The sequence below is a fragment of the Agelaius tricolor genome, unplaced genomic scaffold, assembly GCF_023055355.1.
Source record: "Agelaius tricolor isolate 1412-34295 unplaced genomic scaffold, bAgeTri1.0.p SCAF_23, whole genome shotgun sequence".
NCBI classification, from domain to species: Eukaryota; Metazoa; Chordata; class Aves; order Passeriformes; family Icteridae; genus Agelaius; species Agelaius tricolor.
In genome coordinates, this window is record NW_027269283.1 from 10,571,979 (window position 1) to 10,595,508 (window position 23,530).

The window sequence follows — 23,530 nt, forward strand, 5'->3', positions numbered from 1 at the left end:
AAAGACACCCTCATTCCACAGCTTCCTGGTATATTTAAAAAAAGCATTGAGAACATTTTTGATAGGCTTGCACAGTGTCAGGGAAAATGCACATACATAAACCAGAAAAAATGCACACGGTGGAATGATGTTTTGGGCATATAAGGGTATTACACATGCAAGGCTTGAACTGAAGTTCATATCCTTAAATACTTTTTAGATAGAGCAAGAATTTAATAAGTGATTACGTGCTTTCCTCATGCCTTGCAGGAATATGCCATGCAAGGGGCTGGCCTGAGGCGTGAGCAGGTGCATGTCTGCTGCAGCAATTTATGGTGCAGTCCTCACAGCAGCCTGAGTTTGGCTGCTGGCCTTTGTGATTTATCTCTGCTGATATCACTGTGTGCCTTGAGAACATTTATCTTCCTCAAAGTAAAGAGTAAATGATTGTTTTAACAAGGAGAAAACAAGACTTATTACAACAGCCCTGGACTGGGGACCATTGGGTTTTTAACATGTTCCAAAATCTGTTTTAACAACTGCTTATGGTTACTATAGTGACTGAACAAAGATATGGTTATTTTACCTTTCTTCACTGATGGCCCAAGTTCCCTCTTATTTCCTCTGTCTTTGCAGAATGGCAGGAGCCATGCTTGGAGTGCTGGAGTCAGAGAGGTCTGTGCAGTTTTCTGCCTGCTGTGGTGCAACTGGCACGCTGAAATCTCACCCTGAAAATTGCATTAAATAAAAGGATGTGAAAAAAGGGGCCATATCCAATCTAAATAATCCATCCATTGACCTTGGTGGTGGTTTCCAGACTTTTTGGAATCATGGACCCCCATGGAGTCTCTGACAATAGACCTGCTTTTCTTGGTTATGTATTTTGCAGAACCTTAGAATTAGTTCAGAGTCGCCACAAGGTCCATGGAAAACCTACATAAAATCACAAGTCTAAGGTATTTATAAGACACTAGCACCTAAATTCCTCCTAATGGGTGAGCATTAAAAAACCTTGAGGAGATTTTATTCCTTGCCCAACAATCAGAGTAGGTATATGATTATGCTTCCTTGTTGTTTCTAAGCCACATGTTGCCCTAAAAAACCAGTTTCAGCACAGACTGTGTCTGTATCTATAGTAGATTCTCCTCTAACCAAAGAGAGAGCTAGTGGTGATTTTGCAATTCATCAGAATAAAAGCAATTTCTTTCCAGATTTGTTATTCTTCTCCCTTCCTGGGTATGGGCAGAAACATTAAAGAACAGGACCTCCCACTAATCTGAAAAAACTAAATGCTAGACAGAAGTAAAATGAGATTTTCATAAGGAACCAGAGGTTTGGAGGTGTCAAGTGTTGGAATATGACTGTCCCAGCCCTCATGCCACTAGAAGGGAAAATGAAAATTAATGCTGGACTGCTGGGGTTGTGAAGGAAGCAGCATAACCACAGAATCAGCACCAAGTTTTTTGAATACAGGCCCAGTTTTTACTTTGGAACAAGAACTTGGACTCACATGAATTGCTTGAGGGCCTGGCCTTGGATAATCAGTGGGTGCTCAGTATCTGGCAGGATCAAGTCCATGGTGAACAAGAATCTTGGCCCAGATTTGAAACACCACTTCTTCTGCTTTCCAACCCCATGGTGTAACCACCAGACCACAAACGTCTTTCCTACTTTTTGCTGTTAAGAAGGAAGCGTCAGTTTTCAGGCTTGGAGAAATGTGGCGGACTGAGGGCAGGAAGGATCTGTCATTCATAAGAAAACGTGGCCTAGAATTTCAAGATTTATTTAAATTTTAAATTTCCTTAATGCTGATAGAGTCAGGGGGCAGAAGAAGGTTCCCTGCCCATGGCTCTCACTGCAGCATGAAGTGAGCTCTCTCCTCTAGCTGCCTTTTAACGTGTCTGCAAACATTAATGACACATTTAATTCCTTCACACTTTGGAAAACAGTGGCACCTTGCACAAAATAGAAATCTGGCTCATTTTTGATTCTTCCTTCTTCCCAAGGCCCCAAAAGGGACCTTGAATTAATGTGTTTTCCTGATTAGCATGATGATATAAATCACAGCAAGCTGCTTTCATGTGGAGATGTGAAGCCAGGCTCCAGAGTGCCCTGCAGTGCACACACTCTCAGCAAATATTGTGTAGTGCAGTGACACCAAACAGAGCTGCTGCTGCTGCTGCTTCACGTGCTACACAAACTGTTGCAATTATCTCCAAGGATGTGGGAACTTTATCTGTTTCAACCTTTTGCTCTCAGACATTATAAAGTTAATTATAAAATGTGCCAAGGGGGAGGCAAGGAGAAACCTTGTTAACCTTTTCTTTCTGCGGTTTTCCCCCCTCATTGCATTTACATTGGCCTTGAAGAGCTGGGACATTTTGCAGATGGTTTAGGGTCTATAAATTCTTATTTAAATCATCGTGAGCCAAGTATAACAGGTAGCAGCCCAGACTTCTCTAGAAAGGACAAACTCCAGCTAAGCATGTAAATAATACTCCAGTGCTTTTTCATATATAAATACATACACTGAGCCAGGTGCTCTGCAAGGTTTATTCACATTTTCCTATTGTTGCTCTGTAAAATGCACTGGGTATGCATTGCATGACTCTGCAATATTTTTTTAAAATACTATTTCTTAGTGAATAGTGCAAAGTAACAGGCTAAAGGAAGGTGCTACTTCCTTCACTGCTCATCTCAGGTGGCTGGTAAAGACAACCAAAACTCTGTCTTTATCCACCAAACCTCAAATGGCCAAGTCCAGACAGGCTGCTGCCAATCATGCAGAAGTGAGAGGGAATTACCTGCTCAAGATCAGGCAGGTGTAAGAAATGATGGGTGATCAAGGAGGACAATGCTATGATTTTTTTACTAATGGTGAGGAGTGTGGCAGCAATACAGCATGGAAGGGTTGCTCTGTGCTGAGCTGAGAGAAGCAGGGTACTCCTTTCTACTCATTATTGCCCATTCCAGCTGGAAACCACCCTGAGACAGGTCCTGATGGCACCTTTCACATGTCTGAGCAGGACACATCCTCCATGGCTCCAGTGTCCCTTGGGGAAGATACTGCTGTCTTCCTCTAAATGTTTTGAGTTAATTAATAAAGGCTCTGCACATTGTATTTCTCCTGAAGAATCCTCTGCACATATTAACTGTTTTTACTTAGAAGTGAAATGAATAGCATTCCCACCTTATTTTTTTCCCCTGCAAAATTCAAGAATTTTTTCCTGGTTTGTTTATTTTTATACCTTTCTTTATAACTTTTTGTTTCAGTCCCCATCTTCCAATTGTGCATCATGGTCCATCTGTTGGTGAGCCCAAGAGTGTTAAATGTATATAGCTCCCTCCAGAGTTTCCCAATGAGATTCAGTGAAGTTCCATGAGGGACACGTAGCTCTTCTCCACAAGTGCCCCAAAAGAGGGATATATGATTCAATTTCCACCCCCCAAAATATACACCCCTGAAAGTGAAATAGAACACAAGTGGTTCTAGAGGTATATATTAGTTGTAAATGCACATACTCAGCGCTTCCAGGTGGCCCAGTGCATCCCTTGGCATCCCCTCTTAGAGACAGGACTCCAGAAGCAGCACTGCTATGATTTATGCACAGGGCTTTTTGGGGACCCAAGTCCCACTCAGAGGATCCCTCTTTTCAGCCAACAGTATTTTCAGAGCAGTTGGCTGATCAGTCTTTGGTTTCCTGGCCTGCTGCCTTCACGTGTGGTTGCCTATCCTTGCTGTTCTGGCAAGGGGAAGAGAAAATATTTGGCCTTTGGGAACAGGACAACTCAATGCCCTGTGTAGCTAACAAGAGTGCATGAGCCTGAGTTCAAATATTCTGTACCTGTTTTGCACAGGAATGAATATTACACAAGGTGCCAGGCAAGTGAAGCATAGCTAATGTAAAAACACCTTGGGCTGGTTCCCAGTTACCCTGCAGCTGTGTTAGTATTTACAGCACTGCGAGTAAAGTGCCCCTGAATCAGAATAGGAACAGCTTTTATTCTCTTCGAATGCATAAATCAGGCCACATAGTTCTGCTGGAATTACAGGCTATTTGTACTCATTTGTCTCCCTCCACGTGCTTTGCCCAGCAGGTAGCCTGTAATTATTTGATAATAAAAATTATAGGCATTTTTACATTGCTGGTCCTCTGCAGGAGCTGAAGATTACCCAGCCATTTTTACACGAGCTGAGAATGCAAGCCTGATGTCCTGGCAGACTTCCAGGTTGGAAGACTCCATCGCCTGTCTTAATCCTCCTGGTATTTCTAACAGGCTGTGGCACTCTTCTCACCCTCCCGGGGCAGAGCACGGCCCAGCAGCTGCATCGCCGTGCTCGGGGCTCCGCAGCACCAGGGTGGAGGGAGGAATTCTTCCCAAAAGGAAGAGAGAGAAAGGCTCATGGCTCGGTTACTTTGATAAGGTCCCTTGGGAGCCACAGGGATGAAAGAGGCCAGATGAATGAAATCTATCACTGTGCCCTGTGGGGCTGATATGTGATAAAAGCTCGCCATGGTTTACGTATGATTATTAAAATTTTCAGACACCTGTGTGAAAATTGCTCTGCTTTGGTTTTATTCCTTCCCCCCAAAAATGCTTTTAGAATACTCTGAAAGAAGTCAAGGAGATTAGTGTTAGAGGCTGGAAGTGTCATATGAGAGGTGTGTAGCCAAAACAAAAGTTTGTTAGTGGTAAAAGCCTACCTGTTCCATTATTTTTCTCATTTAAGTTGGGGATGCCTGAAAAGAGTAAGTGCTGGTTTATAAAGAAAACTTCTTGCAGAACTATTTCTTTCTCTCTATTATCATTATAAAGGACAACTTTTTTTTTGCCTATGCATTTGAGAATTTATATATTTGTAAATATAATAAAACCGCAGTGGTTTGGACATTTACCGAGAATGACTGGCTTGGGGAATTTGAGAAACAAAAAGAGATAAAAACATCAGCTAGAAAAAGGAGTGCCTGCATTACAAATGGACTTTGTTATTTTTTATCTTGGCAAGTATCATTAAACTTTAATTCTTTATGCACTCAGGACAGATAAGTTTGTCCCGCTTCACATTAAAGATGTTATGCATTATTTTTGACAAAGTCATTAAACCCATTGCAGTGAGACCTCACCCCAGCATGCTGAAGGTCCTGCTTAGCAAATATGGGACTATGGAATCAGGCCTCAGCTTCTCCCCACTGCAATCAGCAGGAATACTGCTGTGAACTTGGAGACAAGCTTCCTTATTTTCCCCTAAAGTTTCCTTTTATTTGGTGAAACAGCCAGTTTCACCAGGAAAAGTGAGTGTGCAGGGTCCTGGGGTTCTGCCGGGGGCATACATGTGTTTTGATTTCTTTGCCTCATTTGCAAATACTGAAACTAGTTTTTCAGTCTGGAAAAATGCATTAAACTTCAGCCTTTAGTGCCAGCACCATAAGTGTTGACCTGGCAGAGCCATGGCAGCTCAGCCTCTTCCCTCACTGCTTCCAAAGGCGGCCGGGCCCTCACACTATGGGACACACGCATTGTTTTATGTGCTCAAATGGAGAGAACAAGAGGGTTCATCAATACTCACCGAAACAAAGAAAAGTGTTGTTCTGTCCCAGACACATCTAAGTTCAGATTTGTTCTTTGCTTCGTGCCAAGAGCTGATTCTGAGTCCTTTGTCAGTTGCAGCTCTGTCCCACAGGCCTGGTTTGAGGAACGGAGAGGGAATGGATGGCATGAGCAAGCACCACCTGAGATGGGCATTCTGACTTGCCCTCAAAGAGTCCCATATTTTTTCTGTGTAGAGTGTTGAGAGGATTTTTAAGGGATTTACCCCATTCTTTTGATGGCCCTGGTCATAATGAAGGGTCTGAGGGTGCCAGCGACACAGAGGGCAGGAGGACCAGGCTGTGGGTATGTGGGGACAATTCCCTCATGGCCTGGGGATAGAGGGATGATCCCCTCATGGAATGGGGACGATCCCCTCATGGCACGGGGCTGACGAGATGATCCTCTCATGGCTTGGGGATGGAGGAATAATCCCCTCATGGCGTGGGGATAGAGGGACGATCCCCTCATGGCGTGGGAATAGAGGGACGATCCCCTCATGGCGCGGGGATAGAGGGACGATCCTCTCATGTCATGGGAATAGAGGGACGATCCCCTCATGGCGTGGGGATAGGGGGACCATCCCCTCATGGCGTCCCACAGCGCAGACCTACCCCCCAACGGCCTCCGAGACCTCGGGGGCCAGGGCAGCCCCACGGCCGCAGGTCGATTGAGGTGGGGCCGGTCCGTGAGGGAGAAGCGCCAGTCCCGAGGCGGGCGTCCATCTCGATCTGTGGTGCCGGGCCGGGACTGCCCTTCTCCTTCTCCTCCTCCTTCTCCTCCTCCTCCTCCCCCGCGTGTGCGGTGCGCGGCCGCATGTGGGGCGCAGGCGGCGGAGTCTCCACCTCTTCTGGCAGCGGGAACCTGTGGCTGCCAAGCTCCATTAAAGCCATCAGCAGCCGGGGGGACGCGCTCCGCGGCGAAGGCGGGGTGGGCTGCGGTGCTTTATTTTAAAATATATACTTTTCTTTTTTCGCCCCCCCTTTATCCCTTCGCAAGGCTCGGGCTGAGCAGGACGCCTGTGGGCTGAAGCCGGGGTGTCTCCGCCGCGGGCACCGGAGCGCCGGAGGCGGCCCATGGCTGCACCGCCGGGCGCCGCGCCCCGCTGAGCTCCGCGGGCACCGGCGGCGATCGCGCCTCTGGCCGGGACACACAGCGGGCACCATGGTCCGGTGCTGGTGGCTCGCAGGGCTGCTTGTAGGTAGGTGCCACCGGCGGCCGGTGCCGTCCCGCGGCGAGAGGACGGGAGGGCGAGCGGGGGGCTGAGTCGGGTTCGTACCCTCATGAGGTTCCCCGTCGCCTCCCTCACCCATCCGGGCACAGTGAAGGGGCAGGAGCGGGCAGGAGGGTGCAAGGGGTTGGAATGCAACGGGACCGACTTTATGGGGAGTGCAGAGGGACAGCGAGGAGTGTGCAAGAAGTGTGCGAGGAGAGCGCAGCGGACTGGGGAGGAGGATGCAGGAAAATGCAAGGGGAGTGCGAAGAGGGTGCAAAGAAGCGGCGAGGAGGGGGCGAGGGGACCAGGAGGAAGTCGCACGGCGGGTCTCGGTGGGGCCGGCGCCGGGACAGGGATCCCGGGGTGCCCCCGCCCGGACAGAGGCACCTGGCGTCCGGAGCTCCTCGCTCGCCGCTCCCTGCCCGGGTCACCCTCGGTGCCTGCCGGCCCGGGCAGGGTTTCCCTCACCCTCGGTGCCCGCCGGCCCGGGCAGGGTTTCCCTCAGCCTCGGTGCCCGGGCGGGGGCACTTCCCTCAGTCCGGCCTGGGCAGGGTTTCCCTCAGCCTCGGTGCCCGCTGTCCCGGGCAGGTTTCCCTCTGCCTCGGTGCCCGCCGGCCTGGGCAGGGTTTCCCCGCCGTGCGCCCGCGGAGTGCCGGGAGAGCCGCAGCCCCAGCGCCGCTCGCCGGGGCAGGGACGGGCGGGGAGCGCCCCGGAGCCCCGGGTTGCTGCCCCCGAACTGTGCGATTGGGAGCGGGGACAGAACCCCTGAAGCCTTTTCGGAAGGAGTGAGCGCCGTGCAGGGATGCCAGAAGGGCTGGCGGTCCGGTGCTGAGCTGCCCAGCGAGGTGCTGGCAGAGGCAGTCGGGCATCCCCTTTGTCACCGCAACTCGTTCCTGTCCCGCGTGTGGTGCACGGAGAGCACCGAGCAGAGTTTCGCGGCAGGAAGGGCTTAGAAGTGATTTTCACTGGAGCTGGGAATTCTCCTTGGGAGGCTCCAGCACCTGCTCTGGCAAGGGACAACCTCACAAGTAGCCTCCTGCTCCAGGGACCTGATTCTGAGCCCCAGCTGTGCAGACAGACTCGCGGGGCAGCACAAGCTGCATCTTTGCAGCTCTCCTTCAGAAAGGTATCTTTCAACCCCACGGTTCTTGGAGCAGTTTCAGAAGAAAAGGTTCTGTCTTAAGAGACCAAATGGGAAAACAAAGGCAACTGTGCTATGAAAAATACACAAAATTACTTCTTTGTTTATTTTTCTTTCTTTATTTATTTGTTTACGACAAAGAGCAGAGTCAGAGGGAGACTCCTCTATCCTCAGACAGTATTTTCCTAGGAAATGCAGAGAAGACCCTTGGTTGAGACTCCTGAACAGAAGGGACAGGTGAAAGGAAGGGTGGGAGGATGTCCCTGAGGGCCTTGTGCAGTCTGGACACTGAAAATCCAGGCACCTGGTTTCTACTGCTCTTTCTACCACTTATTTCACTCATCTGAGGTTTTGGGCAGCAAATACCACACTGGCTTGCCTCTCCAGCTCAGGGCTTAGTGATCAAGGCAAAAGAACTGTGTAGAGAGAGCTATTGGACATTACTTGCATTAAGTGTAAAGGACCAGACTATAGAAAGAAATCTCTGAGCAGGGCACTTCTGTACAGTTACTTTCCCTGTTCTTACGTGGGATCCTTGTCATGTGTTTGCAAAATAAAGCTGAGAAATATGAATCCTCCAAGTATCTTACTAGCTCAAGTTGCTCTGCTCAGGAATCTGTTATACTGCATTATGTAAGTTTACTCACTGAAGTCTAATTAGAATAATTCTTTCTTAAATCCTTATGCAGTTTCTCTTAGTTCAGTCTAAACTCTCTGCTTCTTTCATCTGATGTCAGTGAGAGAATTTCCATTGATTTCAGTAAGAACAGAAACTGAACCTCAAAGTAACTGTTTAAACACCTAAGGCAGACCCAGAACTCATTAAAATCAAAGCAAGCTTTGCTCACTGTGAGCAAGACTGGCATTCTGCATTTTGCATAAGGCTGAACATTAGCATGAGCATGACACCAGTGCATAATTAGTTGAAAAACCACTTCAGTTAGGTAACTGGATCTGACTTTGGAGTCTCCTCCAGAAAAGAATCACTCATTCCTGGAAATGTCCCCAGAGACCTGCTGAGTTTTACCTAAGCTTTCATGAAAGTCTGTACATTCCAATAACACTGCTCTGATATTTTTCATGCGTAGCTTCTCCTACATGGTTTTAACATAAAAGATCTGTTCTTGCTTTCAATGTTTATTTTTAAGTTTGAAAGTGACAATGTTGAGGTAAAATAAGATCAGTTGCATTCAGTTAAGAGATTAGCAAGAGAATCCCATAAGTGATAGAACAACACTCAGCACAGAGATGTGTGTCTATTTACACAATAATATATCTGTTCTTACTGCTAAACCAACATCATTGTCTTTGGTTCAAATATTTATTTGGTTAATGTTTACTTAGCTAATTATTTTTACCAAGTTGGTGGTTTTTATTCTTCATTTCTCAGGCCAAAAAAAATCAACAACTAATGTGCTATGCTGGATTGTGTGATATGACTCAATTTGTTCTTTCAATAATTATAGGGTTAGCCATGTTTCAGAGTATATGGATATAGATAAAAACAGGGCTGAGAGGTAAAAAAAGCACAAGGGAAAAAAATATTGTGTGGTTTCTATATTTTCCCCACAAGCACAAATTGTTGAGTAAGGAGATTTTCAAAAGCCAGAAATTGCTGTGAAGAAAACCAAAGCTGGAATCCAATGCTAGGGGAGACTGCATCTGGCAGAACAAAGTTTGGAAAGAGGTTTTGCTTTCAGTGGGATCCTGTGTTTCCCCACAACAAAGCATATGTCATCTATAAAGACAGAGCTTTCATGGATGAGATACAATCACTGCTAAAATCAACCTCAAAATTAGGAAGCACCTATACAATGCTCTTACACAAGTGCTTTGGTTTTCTTACTCATTTGCTGAGGAAGATAAAGGTATGAAAGAAGAGAAACTTCCTGATTTTAAGATGGTGTATCTCAGATATAATAATCCCAAGAAACTGACAGTGAGAACGTGAGAATTTCAATGTGTAACCCTTCTTCTGTAGGCTAAGAGTGCTGCCAGAAACTGAAAATATGATTCATAGAACAGCTCCTTCTCTTCCCATTTTAATTTGTGTAAGATCCGAGGGGTTAGTAAGCTGCAATCTGTGGGTTTTATTTTCTGTAAGGAGTTAAAAAGTCTCATGGTTTAAAATGCAAAATTAGAGAAGTTCTGTTTCTAAGAAGCTCTGATATCTATTTGAAATGCCAGAGCTTCAGGGTGTTAAGTGATAAGAGGGTTGAAATCCATCATTATTTTTGAGTTTTAGCAGGGTGATGGTGTGATAATTGTGGCTTTCATAGTGGTGTTTTCTCATTTTCATTGAATCATCACGGTTTGAATTCAGCTGAAACTGAATGCTGTAAGGAAGCTCAGCTCCTGTGGCACTGTTAGACAGATATTTGGATTGGTGCAACCTCTACTTACAGCTGGTGTGAGGGGACATAAATCAACAGGAGAAGTCTCACCACAGAGTGCTTGAAGAGATTTGCTTGAGTTTAGATTTTAAAATAATGCTTTAAACTTGAGTGTATGTCAAGCACTGAAAAAGTCCCCCATGGTTTCTCCTGGGTTAATAAGAAACATTGACAAATGTGTGACATTTTGGCCTTGTCTAACTCCAAGACTGTGGTCTTTGGAAGCAGCTTTCTCCTGGCAGTCTGGGATCAATGTATACACCAAGCTCCCCACTGAGACAATTGGATTCACCTTGTTCACACTCTCACTAAATCCACAAGTGCTGGACAAGCAAATTACGGCTTGGCTCTCCCCTGTTGGTACAAAAACACAATGACATGTTGTTTTTAAAGCTTTTCAGAGAAAAAAAAAAACCAACATATTTCCCAGTTAGGCTGCCTGGAAAAGACAGATGAGAATATAAATGACAACAAGGTTTTGCTGCAGAAAAGCTCCCAGAATTTGTTAGTTTTGAGTAGCACAAGTCCTGTTATTAGATTATGCAGCACGTAGGTTGAATGTCAGCTCTGATTTTAGCATCTGTCGGCAGGGTTTAGGAGAACTGGAACACATCAAAACTTGGCTGATGTGGACAGGCAAAACAGTAGACTGAAATTTCAGGCTATCTAGAAACCACACCCAGACCCCAAAACACATGTTAGAAGTAACTTTAATTCTGTGCTCCAGCTGAACAAGTAACCTTTTTCTGTGGTCACTTGTGGCTCTAAGTTAAATGTGTGTGTATTGCTGGTGTGGGCTCTGGATCAGTTTCCCTCCTTTCTGCAGAGCTTTTTTCCCGAGGATGCCTTCTGCTATGACTGCTTTTGAATGCCCTTCTCATCCTTGGCTTTGCAGGAGCCAAGTAGCCTCAGAATATTAGATCCTATTAGATCCTATTTTTATTACTATAAACAGTATCCTTGCAGCAGCGCCAAGAGTCCTGTTGTGTTAGGTGCTAAATAAAGAGAGAACAAAAGGATTGTTCTTGCTTTAGTGGGTTTATAACCTAATTTCCTGGACTTAGATTTTCAGCAGTGAGTACTTGACATGGCAGGGACCTGCTGGGATTCCCAGCTGTGTCCAGCAGTTTAGTACCTATTGCAGTCCCTTAGGTCTGTACATCCCTAAATGCCTTTGTGCATCCAGCCCTCATTTCTCGTCCCATGGAGGCCAGGCAGGGATTCTGAAGAGCAGGACAGTGAACAATGTGCTTACACAAGAGAGCAGCTGTCCCCCGTGGGAGCAGGGAACTGGGACAGCTCCATAGCAGTGGGAGACTGAAAGGCCACTCAGATTATCCTGCCAACTCCCTGCCAAGAGCGGGCTGTTCCCTGCTGAACTAATGCTCTGCTCAATCCCTCAAATCCTGCCAAGCAAGTGGACTTAGGTTGCCTACTACACTGTGCCTTGAGAAGTTCACTCTGCCATACAAGCCACATGTTTTTCCTCTCCTCATTCACTCCCAACAGAATCCTTTTATTCACTGCAAGGAATTCCTTCCTTTCCTTGGTGTTTGTGCTTTGTGAATATTTATAGGCTGTTATTGTATCCATCTTGCTCAGCCAGGCTATATGTACTCTGCTCTTTTAATCTTCTTTTGTAACTCAATCTCTCCCACCCCCTCATCATTTTTTGTTGTTCTACTCTCAACTCCCGCCAGTTCCAGTTGCTCATTTTGCTTTGGGTAAATGCTCTGTTTATGTTAATATTATGTGGTGGGTGGTCCTCTCTGCACTCTTGGTCCATGTGAGTGATTTAGACGTTTGAAATGAGGTTGACATTTTATAGCCAAGCCATGGCTGATTACTGGTTCTGCTCTTCAAAGCACTCCAGGAAAAAATATGCTTAGCCATCACTATTACAAATGGCCATGATAGCCACTAATAAAGTGTCTGTGCAGGGGTTCAGGGGTGCTGCCAAAACCTGCATGGGTGCTCTATACATTCATAACAACAGTGTGGCATTAATTTCACATCCATGGGCTGTTTTTTCTGTTGAGTTTCCGACTCATCTGAATTAAAGAATATAGATGAAATATTTGCCATTTACAGACTTCAGTAAAACTGGGATCAAGCCCTTGAATCCCCTTTATAGTGTTAGGCTTGGTTGTCTTTGGGGTAAACAGCCAGAGAGGCAGTTTTAAGAAGCCATTTTATTTAAATATAGTTTATACTGATGAAGATCTTTGGGGTGCTTCTCCTTCCTTCCCTTCCCTACCACAAATCCCATCTGTCTTGTCATCTGTTGCTGGACCTAGCACTTAACGAGAAAAAGACATGATTCCATTATTCCATGAGCAAAATATTTACTTCTCTAGTGCCTTTAAAACCCCCAGGCAACTCACCACAAGCCCTTCACTATTTTAATTTTGGATATGAGACAGATCAGGCAGTGCTCACAGCCTTAGAACAAAGCCAGGCTAAAACCATAGAATGGGATGTCTGAACTCATGTGCCATTGTGCTAAATGTATGTGGGGAAAGTATGTTTTGAAAACTTCTCTAAAATCCCAAACTACTTGGGACTTTTGAGTCGGCTGAGCTTCCTCTTAGGATCTGCAGGATTTCATGTGTGATTATGCTCAGCTGTGCAGAGGAAACTCAGGATGATGCTCTGCAATGATAGTTCATGGGTAATACAGTTACTGTGCCAGCCCTGAGGGCATAACTGAGAAACATTTTGTGAATTCAAAGCATTTTATGAATATCATGAACTGAGCACCAGAATGGTGAAACAGCTAAATGTGAAAATACCTGTTTTACAGACAAATAAGAGAATGGATGAATAATAGAAATACTTTTCCAGAAACCAAACAGTGCTCCAGTGAAAGCGCTGGCATCCTCCCTCAACCACTTGACCACATTCTGGCTTCAGTTCAGGGAGGCATTACTAATCAGGAAAAATGCTCATGCACTGGCTTAATTTCAAGCACATGCTTAAGTTTCACTGCAACCAATTAGACTTAAGCGTGTGCTTAAGTCCCGTCCTGAACTGTGTTCAGTTTGCATATAGGCAAAATGCAAGGTTCTGCTGTGATACACTTCTCCATCCCCAGTGGGTTATATTTAAATTTTATAACTTTATAATATTATAATATAAAATTTATCTCTTCCCACAGAGCTATTCTCTTGAGAATGCCTTTTTCTGAGTGAATTAAAGGCACTACTAACTTAATCTCCACACAAATGCAAGAAAAATTGATTTGCTAAATACAACCATTTTGTTTGCTTCTAAAAGAATGCTTATTCCTTCAGTGGCTAACCCAAAATCTGTTCTGTGTGCTCTCAGGAGAGAAAAATGCTAAAGAAACACTGTTTTGCTGTGTTAATGAAGTCTGTGTGGAAAAACATAATTCACTTATGCAAAATACATTGATACATTTCTTATCGCCTATTTCTTTCCAGTCTGAACATTCCTCAGAAAATATCAAAGGTTTTATGTCATCTCTAAATGAAGAAATGGGTAATGCTCCGTGACTTCAGGCCCTGATCTTACCCTGTGAATGGGTGACTAACTGAAACATTAGAATTATAAATGGGAATGATAAATTCTGGCCATAGGAGGCAATAACATGTAACAGATTAAACAATCTAGCTCTGGAGAAGAGCTGATCCACAATAACTAATTTGTTGCAAACTGTAATATATGCATTTTCTCCTCCATTTATGAAGAAACAGATGTGTGACTCAACTTTGCTTTTTTCCAGAGTCAATCTGCTTGGGGGAGCACAAACAAGATTTGTTTCCAAAGAGGAATACGACAGCATTTCTCTCTTGGTTGATGGTTTTTTCCTTTAGAAGTGAGAAGTGGCTCCGCATCTGGAGCACACAGCTCTTGTGTAGCACAAGGCTCTCATTTCCAGGCTTGGCTGTTGCCTCGAAATCTTCCACCTTATTTTTACCAACAATTTACTGTGAGGAGAATTTGAGAATTTCCAGTTCTGCCCTTCTTGTCAATTTGATGCCATGGATCTGATTTTCCTGAAAGTGGCTTACACAAGTGAGGGTTGGAATGGTTGGTCAGCAGCTGCTGCTGGTGCTGTTTGCTCCAGGCGTGGTTGGGTTTGCGCTGATGGTGGTGATGAGCAGTTCCCAGCTCTGCCACTCCCTGCCTGGGTGCTTGTGCAGCTCCTTGCTCCAAGGCTTTGGGCTGCTCCTTGGGATGCAGCACACACTGGAAAGCTGGGAAAAGCCCCTGTTTTGTCTAAGGGCTGTGCTGGGGAGCTCTCTGGAAACGCTTGTGGTTAATCGATACAGACGGACGGCAGAGCGAGCGAGGGGGAGAGATCACAGTCAGGCATTTTTTTAGATTTTCCTATGAATGAGGATTTTTGTCTTGAAGATGAATTGTGAATAATTCCTTCCTCCTGCCTGAGAACTCTATAGAGCAGTTAATTTGTGTCTCTCTTAAGAAAGAGGAGCTGCTCTGATGCGCCTTACCAGGGGCTGGGTAACAGAGTGACATGAGTGACAGCCACTTTATGCTGCTCTTGGAATAGAGAGGTGCTCTAACTACAGATTTTAGGTCTGGGACTAAACTTTCCTAGCTTGAAAGGATGTTTGGATCTGGTGGGGCTGGAGTATTTGAGAGAGAAAAAAGCAGCCACAAATTTTGGACACAAGCCAATAGCTTTTGGTTTGAGGATGCATCCAGCTTGGAGTCTTGTGCACAATTAAGTAAGACAAAATCCCTAGGAATTCCCATCATGTCAAATATTTACATTCTGGAGGCTTTTTTTTTTTTCTTTCCCCATGAAGTTTGATCCCAATTATAAAAATTCCCTTTTGTATTGAATGTGTCAAAATTCATTGCTTGCATTGCCAAAGTGTCTTTGCTCCCAAACAATGTAGACCATTAGTGTTTCTGCCAAGAGTAGCACGAAGGGTTCAGCGAGATATTGGGGCTTCTGCTGCAATAAACACACGCAGAGCTCAGTTTGTGACTTGACTGGGTTATATCCTGTATATTTTATAGCTGCATTCTATGTATCTATAGACTGCACTGATACCTCTGGAGTCTTTCTGTGGTTATGGGCAAGAGCAAATTTGACCCTTATGTCCATTATTACCTCTAATACAAATACAGTTATTTTTTAGTTTACTGTATTCTCTAGGATAATAATTTTGTGTTTGTTTGAAGTGTGGTTCAGTTTGGACTGCCCTTGTTCTGATGACTCTCCAGTGTTTAGGCCTCTTAGGGCAGTCAAATGAATCTTGGCATATTCTGAGTGTGAGTTTAAAAAAAAGCTCTGGGAGTAGGGAGCACACAGGACCACAGAGTAAAGTCATGGCAGAGCTGGGATGAGGACACAGATCCCCAGCTCCTAATGGCTCTCCTAAATAGGCACCCATGGGGCAGCCTCACACATGCTGCAGCTGCCAAATTAGAGCTTTAACTAATAGCAGTGGGTTTTGTCATCCCATATTTTTCCATTTTCACATGAAGAATCACAGGAACTGCATTTTAGGAAGCACGAGTGCAAGCAATTGTGAAGGAGTTGGCTGTGCCTGCTCACCTCGTCCAGCCCTTAAGGATGGTGAGAGCAGTGCAGTTGTGAGCCTGCTCCCCAAAGAGCCCTGAACTCTAATAATGTGTCTTTCCAGCTGTTTCATGCACTCCAGTGCAGGGTGAGGTACCAGAAAACGCAAGGCTGCTTTCCCTGGCCTTTGGGTACTGCTCTCCTGCTTCACTGGGGGCTTCCCTCCCCAAGTGTTTATTCCTTTTGTGGTAGTTCAGGCTTTGTGTGTTCAAGTCTACATAAATCCATTTCAAGTGATCTGTAAAACCTTCACAAATGGCAGCATCATAGTGAAGTGGCTGAATTTGTCCATCAGATAAAAGTCTGAAGTTATTGAGTGGGATTCCCGCTCCTCTTAGAGGGGTTTTAGTGGGGCTCCCTCTCCAGGAGCCTTTGACTTGCACAGCAGGTATTTAATTACTGAATTCCTACCTGACTTGGTCCAGAGCTTGTATATTGTGACTCTGTGTGTTCATCTCCTGGACTGAGGCACGGGGTGTGCAAACCTTTCACATCCTCATTCTGTGGGAAGGCAACACAGAGATGTTGGATCTTTTGTTCCAGCTGATAAGCAGGCTGGAAAGCAACCTGTGTCCTAACATTGGTATGGAGTGAATAAATGTTGGCTTCAAAATGTCCAGCACACTCCTGGGTAAAATGCAAAGTACAGCTGGAGCCAATGGACCCCCTCTGGGCTCATAAAGCCCTGGCTGGGTTGAGCTCCACTGGAACCAGGGTCAGTTGTGCCACAGAGAATCAGTGGGGTTTCGGGAGGAGCTTCACCAACAGCTCATTCCATGGTGCCATGAAGAGGGAAATCCCAAGTTTCTTAGAGAAGCGGGCCTGCAATGAGTGCCATGGAGAGCTTAAGCAAAGAGTGAATAATGTATAGGAATAGATGTACATATGTGTGCGTGCATGCAAAGGTCTTCAGGATTTAGCTGAGTGTTCACACATTCCCTAAGCCAATAACATCCGTTGTTATGGGAAATGAGGTAAGTGACAGAATTACTGTCCTTATGGCGGGCGACAGGCAAGGCCAGCGTTCCCATGCTGTAATTCCCCGTTCCAGCCACTGCCTCAACAATAGCATCAGAGGGGAAGAACACGAACAAAGAGCGCTCCGTGTTATTTGAAGATTTCATCTAAAAACCAGCTGGATTCAGACGAAACTCAAGTCGGAAAACTTGAGCGAACTAAAACCCCGCTAAGGGTCCTTAGCTAAGGCTTTGGTGCTGAGCGGGCTCCGTTCGCTGTGCGCGCGGGGCTCGGCGGTCGGGGGGCTCCGCTCGGCGCTGCCCCGGCCGCGCTGACCCCGCTCCCTCCCCCGTGTCCCGCAGCCTGCGCGGCCGCGGAGCCGCCCTGCCGCCAGCAGCTGCGCCACCTGCAGGACAGCGCCGGGACCGCCGCGCGGCTGCCGCCCCGCCTGGAGGGGCGCTGGGTCTCCACCGGGTAAGGCACCCCCAGAGCCCGGGTAAGGCACCCCCACCCTCCAGAAACGCGCCCCAAACCCCGAGAAGGCACTCCCAGACCCCGGGAGCCCGCCCCTCTCCCCTGACAATGCGCCCCTAAAACCACGGGAAGACACCCCATACCTGGGAAGGAACATCATCTCAAAGGGCCCCAGATACCCGGGAACTCTCCCTTAACACCCCGGGTAAGCCACCTCGTTCTCCTGGGAAGGCATCCCCATCCACTGGGAATGCATCCCCAGACCGTGGAGAACCTCAGAATGGACCCCCAGAGGCCCCAACTCCTCAGCGCAGCTTCTGCCCATCCCCACAGAGCAAACTGCTCGGCAACAAGAAGAGAGAGATTCCTTTTCCCCGTCCCAAGCCCTCATTACCATCTGGAGGAGGGCTGGGACCCCCGGGTGTCCCTAGAGCCACCTGCTATTTCCCTGTCGGGGTGCAGCTCAAACGGGCAGAGCAGCCCTAATTCCTGCTGCCCTCTGCACTCCTCCTGTGGACATGCCTGAAGTGTAAGGCCTCTGTCCATCACTTTTAGATTTTAGTAGCCGATGCCCAGACTGTAAGCCACCCGCAGGTGGCCACCATGTGTTCCCACATGCTTTTGCCCAGGAAGCTGCTCCTAGCTCTGCTCACCCCGCTCCCGCACCCCAGCTGCCATGGGAGGGATTTCTCCCCATTCCCCATGGCTCAGCGCTGCCTTCCCCACAGGTGTGAGGTGCGGCCGGGACCCGAGTTCCTGACCCGATCCTACCTCTTCTACACCAACCGGCTCTTCAAGGCCCTGCAGTTCTACTACTGGGACCCGTCCTGCCGCGACCCCTCCTACTCGCTGGTCATCAAGGGCAAGCTCCGGCTGCGCCAGGCCTCCTGGATCACCCGCGGCGCCACCGAGGCCGACTACCACCTCCACAAAGTGGGCATCGTGTTCCACAGCCCGAAGGCCATGCGGGAGGCGGCCTCCCGGATCAACCAGACCTCTGGCGAGGGCTGCCGCGGGTTCCTGCCCCCGGGGCGCTCCTGGGCTCCCGGAGCCCTGTACGAGGTGCTGAGCGCCAAGACCGAGCGCGACTGCACAGCGGCCCTGGGCTTCGCCATGCACGAGCTGAGCCTGGTGCGGGTGGAGAGGCACTTCCAGCCGCTGCTGCAGCCGCAGCAGAGCGGGAGCCGGCTGGTGGAGGAGCTCTACCTGGGGGACATCCACACGGACTGGGGGGAGAGGCTGCACTACCGCCCCACCGGCTACCAGCGCCCCTTGCAGAGCGCCCTGGTAAGGATGAGGCCTTTGCACGGTCCCCTCCTCGCTGCACCAGGGCTTTGCCGGCAATTCCCCGGCTGTTCCAGTCACTCCTGGCAGTGCTTGGTCCCCGCAGTCCTAAGGACACGCGGGTGAGGTGGGGTGGGAACCTGGGGCATGCGGGGTTCACCCTCTGCCTTCCTGAGAGGACAGGACCAGGGTGGGTGAAAGCCCAGCAAAGCCAACATGGGAAACAAGGCTGCACTGACGTGGGCCTGGAGCTACCAGCTTTTGTTGGGCTGTGTTTTCCTAGGAAATGCATTTTCCTTGTCTCCAGCACCAAAGTCAGTGAAGGCTTCAGGCTGCACATTGTTAGAGCCCATCTGCTCTGCCCTTCATCTGCTCTGCCCTCTCCTTGCTCCTTGGGGTGTGCTCCAGGCTGAGGGGAACAAGGGATCTGCCATTAACTCTTCAGCCCTTGCTGCAATGCCAGTAGCACAGGAACTTGCCCCCAGTACATTAATGTTATTACATAGGAAGCAGACTTCCATTTTGATATACATAAAACTGAGCAGCAGACTTTGGTTGCCTTTTATTCTATTCTATTTTGTTTTATAGCACCTTAGTTTATTCCCATGAAAGCAGCTTTCCATCCGAATCGAAGCTGATCAAATCAGAAATATGGTGGAGCAGCGAAATGGGGTGAAAACACCTCTCTGAACTTTGTCAGATAGAAGGGAAATAAATGAAAAAAAATTATTTTGGGGCAGCATTTCCCCACACCTTGAACCACCCCAATTGAACTTCAAAAAACACAGCAACACTCCCCTCCCTCTCAAAAGTAACATTCTCAAATTGGTTAAACTTGTATTATCTTGGGCCAAAACCATATATATGAGCAAAACCAGATGGTAAACATAAATACTTTTAAAAGTTAATTTAAAACCAAACCTAAAGATACTGAAATTCACTCTCTGAATGCAGCCCTGTAATTAATCAGCCAACAGCTCTCCAATGGACCCGCACATGATGTCACCACTTGGCCATAATTAGAAGCTGCCATACATTAGAAATAACTTCACACGACTGGTTTAAGCAAGTAAGGGTTTTGGCTCCATGTCCATAATGATAATTTTATTGGGCACAGGATTTTTCTTTCTTTCTTTTTTTATTTTTTTTTTTTTATTTTATTTTCTGTGAACTGACATCCATTTGCCTGTGCTGGTGAGTTACACAGCTATGTCAGGAATTATTTTTTAACTCTCTTTTTGAAAATATCACTCTTTTCCCCTTAAATTTATATCTGTTTTAAAGAAACCTATTCTCCCCAAATTACCTTTCATTATCAAAGAATTTCCTGCCTAAGGAGAGCATATATATTTGCCAACTTCTGGGATTATTTAGCCATAATGTACTGTGTACTGTCAGCACTCATTACTGTGACAGTAGCAGTAAAGCAAGCTGAAAATGACTAAATTACAGTAGACTCCAATCAACTTGCATGTAAATTACCCACCCTACAGTTAACTACTGAGTTATTTAACCTTCTTGCCTATGACAGTTCAGTAAAGATTAGCTCGTGTTCTAGAAAATTATATAATGTTCCAACCCTGCTTATTTAAAAATAAATCAGTTGTGATATATGAAGTACAAGAAAAATTTCCAAGCTACACAAAACCCCTGCTGGCAGCGGATCAGGGCAGGGCTGCTTTGACTCAGAGCTCTGCCCCGGCGGGGAAGCGAAGGTCAGGGCCTCCTTCTGCACAGGGTCCCCGAGTTTCCTTCCCCCGTTCCGGCTGCTGGCAAAACCCCGCGTCCCCTCCCGGCTTATCCCGGTCCTGCCCCGCATCCCTGGCTGTGGGAACGGGGGCAGGAACGGGGCGAGGGGAGGCAGAACACCTTGGGCTGTCCCGGAGGTGACAGAGCTCTCCCCGGCCGGTGTCACAGCCTCCTTCACTGCCGAAAGCTGCGGCGTGGTTCTGTTCTGGCACCGCCCCGCGCCCTCATTCTCACCCAGCTCTCCATGGAAACCGGATGGGAGCCCCCTGGATGTCCCCAGGGAGCGCTCCCCGTCCTGGCTGCGGCTCTGCCCTTGCCCCGGGCTGTCCTCAGGGCTGTCCTCAGGGCACAGCGCGGTGTCCTTCGGCTACCAGAATAGCAAAGAGCAGGGCAGCTCTTTATCCCCTTAATCTGCTCGGCAGCCCTGCCAAGCTCCCCGCAGCTCCGCACCCTGCTGCGGCCGAGGGAAGTCGCAGCTTTTGAAATATTCTGGAAGGGTTTTTTTTTAAATTATTATTAGTTTTTTGCTTCCCAATTGGCAGAACTGTTATTTTCTGTCTCCTGCAGCACCACGTGCAGCCTTGCCCGGCGTGCGGGATTATCTCCAGGGCCGATGAGCATCATCCCCCGATCCTGCCCGCCCGAGCCGCGCTGCCCATGCAGCTCAGCGGCAGCTGGGTCAGCACCCACTGCGAGGTGCGCCCGGCCGTGCTCTTCCTCACCAGGTACTTCACATTCCACGGCAACAACCACACCTGGGAAGGGCACTACTATCACTACTCCGACCCGCTCTGCAGGCAGCCCACGTTCACCATCTACGCCTCCGGGCACTACAGCCAGGGCATCCCCTCCTCCAAGGTGCGCGGCGGCACCGAGCTGGCTTTTAAAGTCACCCAGGCTCGGGTGACGCCGATGGACCAGGTGACGGTGCTGATGCTCAACTCCTCGGAACCCGGGAGCTGCGGGCTGGAGGGCTCCTGGAGCGCCGGCGTGGAGCAGGATATCACAGCCACGAACGGGTGCTTGGCTCTGGGCATCAAGCTGCCCCACACCGAGTACGAGCTGTTCAAAACGGAGCAGGACACGCAGCAGCGCAGCCTCCTCTACATCGGGGAGCGGCCCACGGACGGCTCCAGCCCCGACAGCCCCGACAAGCGGCCCACCTCCTACCAGGCCCCTCTGATCCAGTGTGCTGCGGCCTCGGAGGAATTCTCTAACTACATCAGTCTGAAATACGTGGGAAGAAAGGATGCTAATGGGATTGAAGCACTAAAACCTTTGCCTGTGGCCTTTTTATTGTTTATAGCACTTCTGTTTCTAAGATGGGACTAGTTATCTCTTCAGGTACAATGCAGAATTCAGATAAATCTTGGTGCTAGCGTGATTTTTATGTCCTTCAAATGAGCACATCTGGAATCAGTTTTACTCAGATTTGGAAACACTTTTTAAAAACACCCAATAGTGAATGAAGCCAAGGAGATATGCCTGACTCCACACTGTTTGTCCTGTGGCTTTATTGCCTAATCTCCCCTCTTTGCGTGCAAATTTAATGTACTGACAGGGATGCACTGCACATTGCAACAGATAATTTAGCAACACGAGGGGGGAAAAAAGTGACATCAATTAAAATTGCTGCTTTGAGCTTTTGACATTGCTAAGATTTAATCAAGAGCTTGATTCAGATGTAATTCAAACATCCAAAGTGTTGGCTGCTGAGTTTCTTTGAGGTTAAGTTCCCTCCCATCACACTCCTTTTTGCTGTTCATGCAAATTTAATCTGCAGAGTCAGTCAGCAATAAACAGTCAGCAAGTGTTCTTGAGAAGGGCACGGTTCACATGCCTCTTGCAGTTTACAGATATTTTCTGCACTTTGCCTGTGTATGTCACACACAGGGACCCACAAACAGTCTTTGCACTTGGAGATGCCCAGAACAGCTCTCATAGAGGGCTTGACTTTTCCAGCTGACCCTGGGCATAGATTACAGTAGATGGAAAACACTTCTATGCACAGCTCCAAGCTTCAGCATTCCCTGGCTGCAGCACTGCATCCCTGCCGTGTTACCCAGCTCTCCAGTGCAGAGCTGGCCTGGCTGTGAGCCCTCAGCAGTGTCCCCGTGTCACTGCTGCCATGCCCAGCACAGGCACTGTCACCATGAGCCCTGGGAAGGGAAAGATCCCTCACAGCCCTCTCAGGCCATGCATTCCCACTGCCTCCTTTGCAGTTACTGGCACAGCAGTTGTTGATCCAGCTCTCCTCTCAAAGTGTCACTTCCAGCCTTATTCCTGTACAGATGTTTTATAAATCTGCCTCTGGTGAACAATGAGCTGAAGAGATGCTCAGATCAGACAGCACAGTCAGGTCAAACTGATTCCTACTGACAAGCAGGACAAACTATGAAATTATATTCCCTGTCTGCTGCAGCTAAGCATCATATTACTTCCTCGAGAAGCCCTTCTCCAGCAGCTAAATCCTCTCCAAATAAGCCTATATATCTTACCCACAAAAGATATTTTGTTAAAGCAGCTATGCAATAGCCACCTTCTTAATGCTGTATGTACGAACTTGCAGCTTGTACTTAGATAAATTATGGGGTTTATAACACAAAAATACTTTGGGGGGATCTGTACATTAATAATTCAAATGAGAAGCTTATTAAATGCATTACAGTTGTGACATAAATGTTGTCAGCATGTTCACGTGTTCCAGGCATGACCCAGTATTAGTCATGCACATAAACAGTTCTACTTGAAGGTGATACACAAAAGGGCCAGGCTTGGCTGCCTTGCCTTGGGTTCCCTCCCTAATCCCTGGAGACTTCAGCAGGCAAATCTTATTTCCAATCCTGTTGGCTGTGCTTTGTTCCCTGCTGCTGCACGGAGATGCAGGGGCCACTGAAGTGATCTCAGAGCAGGTGGTGTCTCCTTGGGGATGTTCCCATCAGGATGCTGTGAACTGGGCAAGTCCTGGGCAGCTCAGCTGCACCTCCTGTAAGCCACACTCTGGCAGAACTTTTCCACCAGGAGTTTCCCATCACTGTGCTCACAACAGCCCAGAGAAAGGCTCCTGTGGCTCCCATCAGCACAGGCACCTGTTCTGCAGGACATTTGCCCATGGCAGGAACAGGAACAGCCTTGTGCTGCCTTTGGAGCATGGCTGGAAGAGGGACAAG

General features: G+C 47.6%; 1 protein-coding gene and 1 long non-coding RNA gene across 2 annotated transcripts; one reads left to right on the plus strand and one right to left on the minus strand.

Annotated features, from left to right (window-relative positions):
- Positions 1-303: 303 nt before the first annotated feature.
- Positions 304-6,345, minus strand: LOC139599514 (uncharacterized). Its single transcript, XR_011682253.1, has 3 exons — positions 6,183-6,345; positions 5,549-5,664; positions 304-707 (listed from the first exon to the last, which is right to left on the minus strand). It is a non-coding gene; the product is annotated as an uncharacterized lncRNA (long non-coding RNA).
- A 49-nt stretch (positions 6,346-6,394) lies between these two features.
- APCDD1L (APC down-regulated 1 like) lies at positions 6,395-23,055 on the plus strand. The gene is made up of 4 exons (XM_071446817.1): positions 6,395-6,769; positions 17,216-17,327; positions 18,056-18,614; positions 20,928-23,055. The coding sequence occupies exons 1-4, from the start codon at positions 6,733-6,735 to the stop codon at positions 21,690-21,692; spliced, it is 1,473 nt and encodes a 490-aa protein (XP_071302918.1). The 5' UTR covers positions 6,395-6,732; the 3' UTR covers positions 21,693-23,055.
- The last annotated feature ends 475 nt before the right edge of the window (positions 23,056-23,530 follow it).

Excerpts from the sequence above, each read along its gene's own strand:
- APCDD1L (XM_071446817.1), top strand. The coding sequence starts at position 6,733 with ATGGTCCGGTGCTGGTGGCTCGCAGGGCTGCTTGTAG. Across the intron at positions 6,770-17,215 it reads GCTCGCAGGGCTGCTTGTAG|CCTGCGCGGCCGCGGAGCCG; the intron begins GTAGGTGCCACC and ends CGTGTCCCGCAG. Across the intron at positions 17,328-18,055 it reads GGGCGCTGGGTCTCCACCGG|GTGTGAGGTGCGGCCGGGAC; the intron begins GTAAGGCACCCC and ends CCTTCCCCACAG.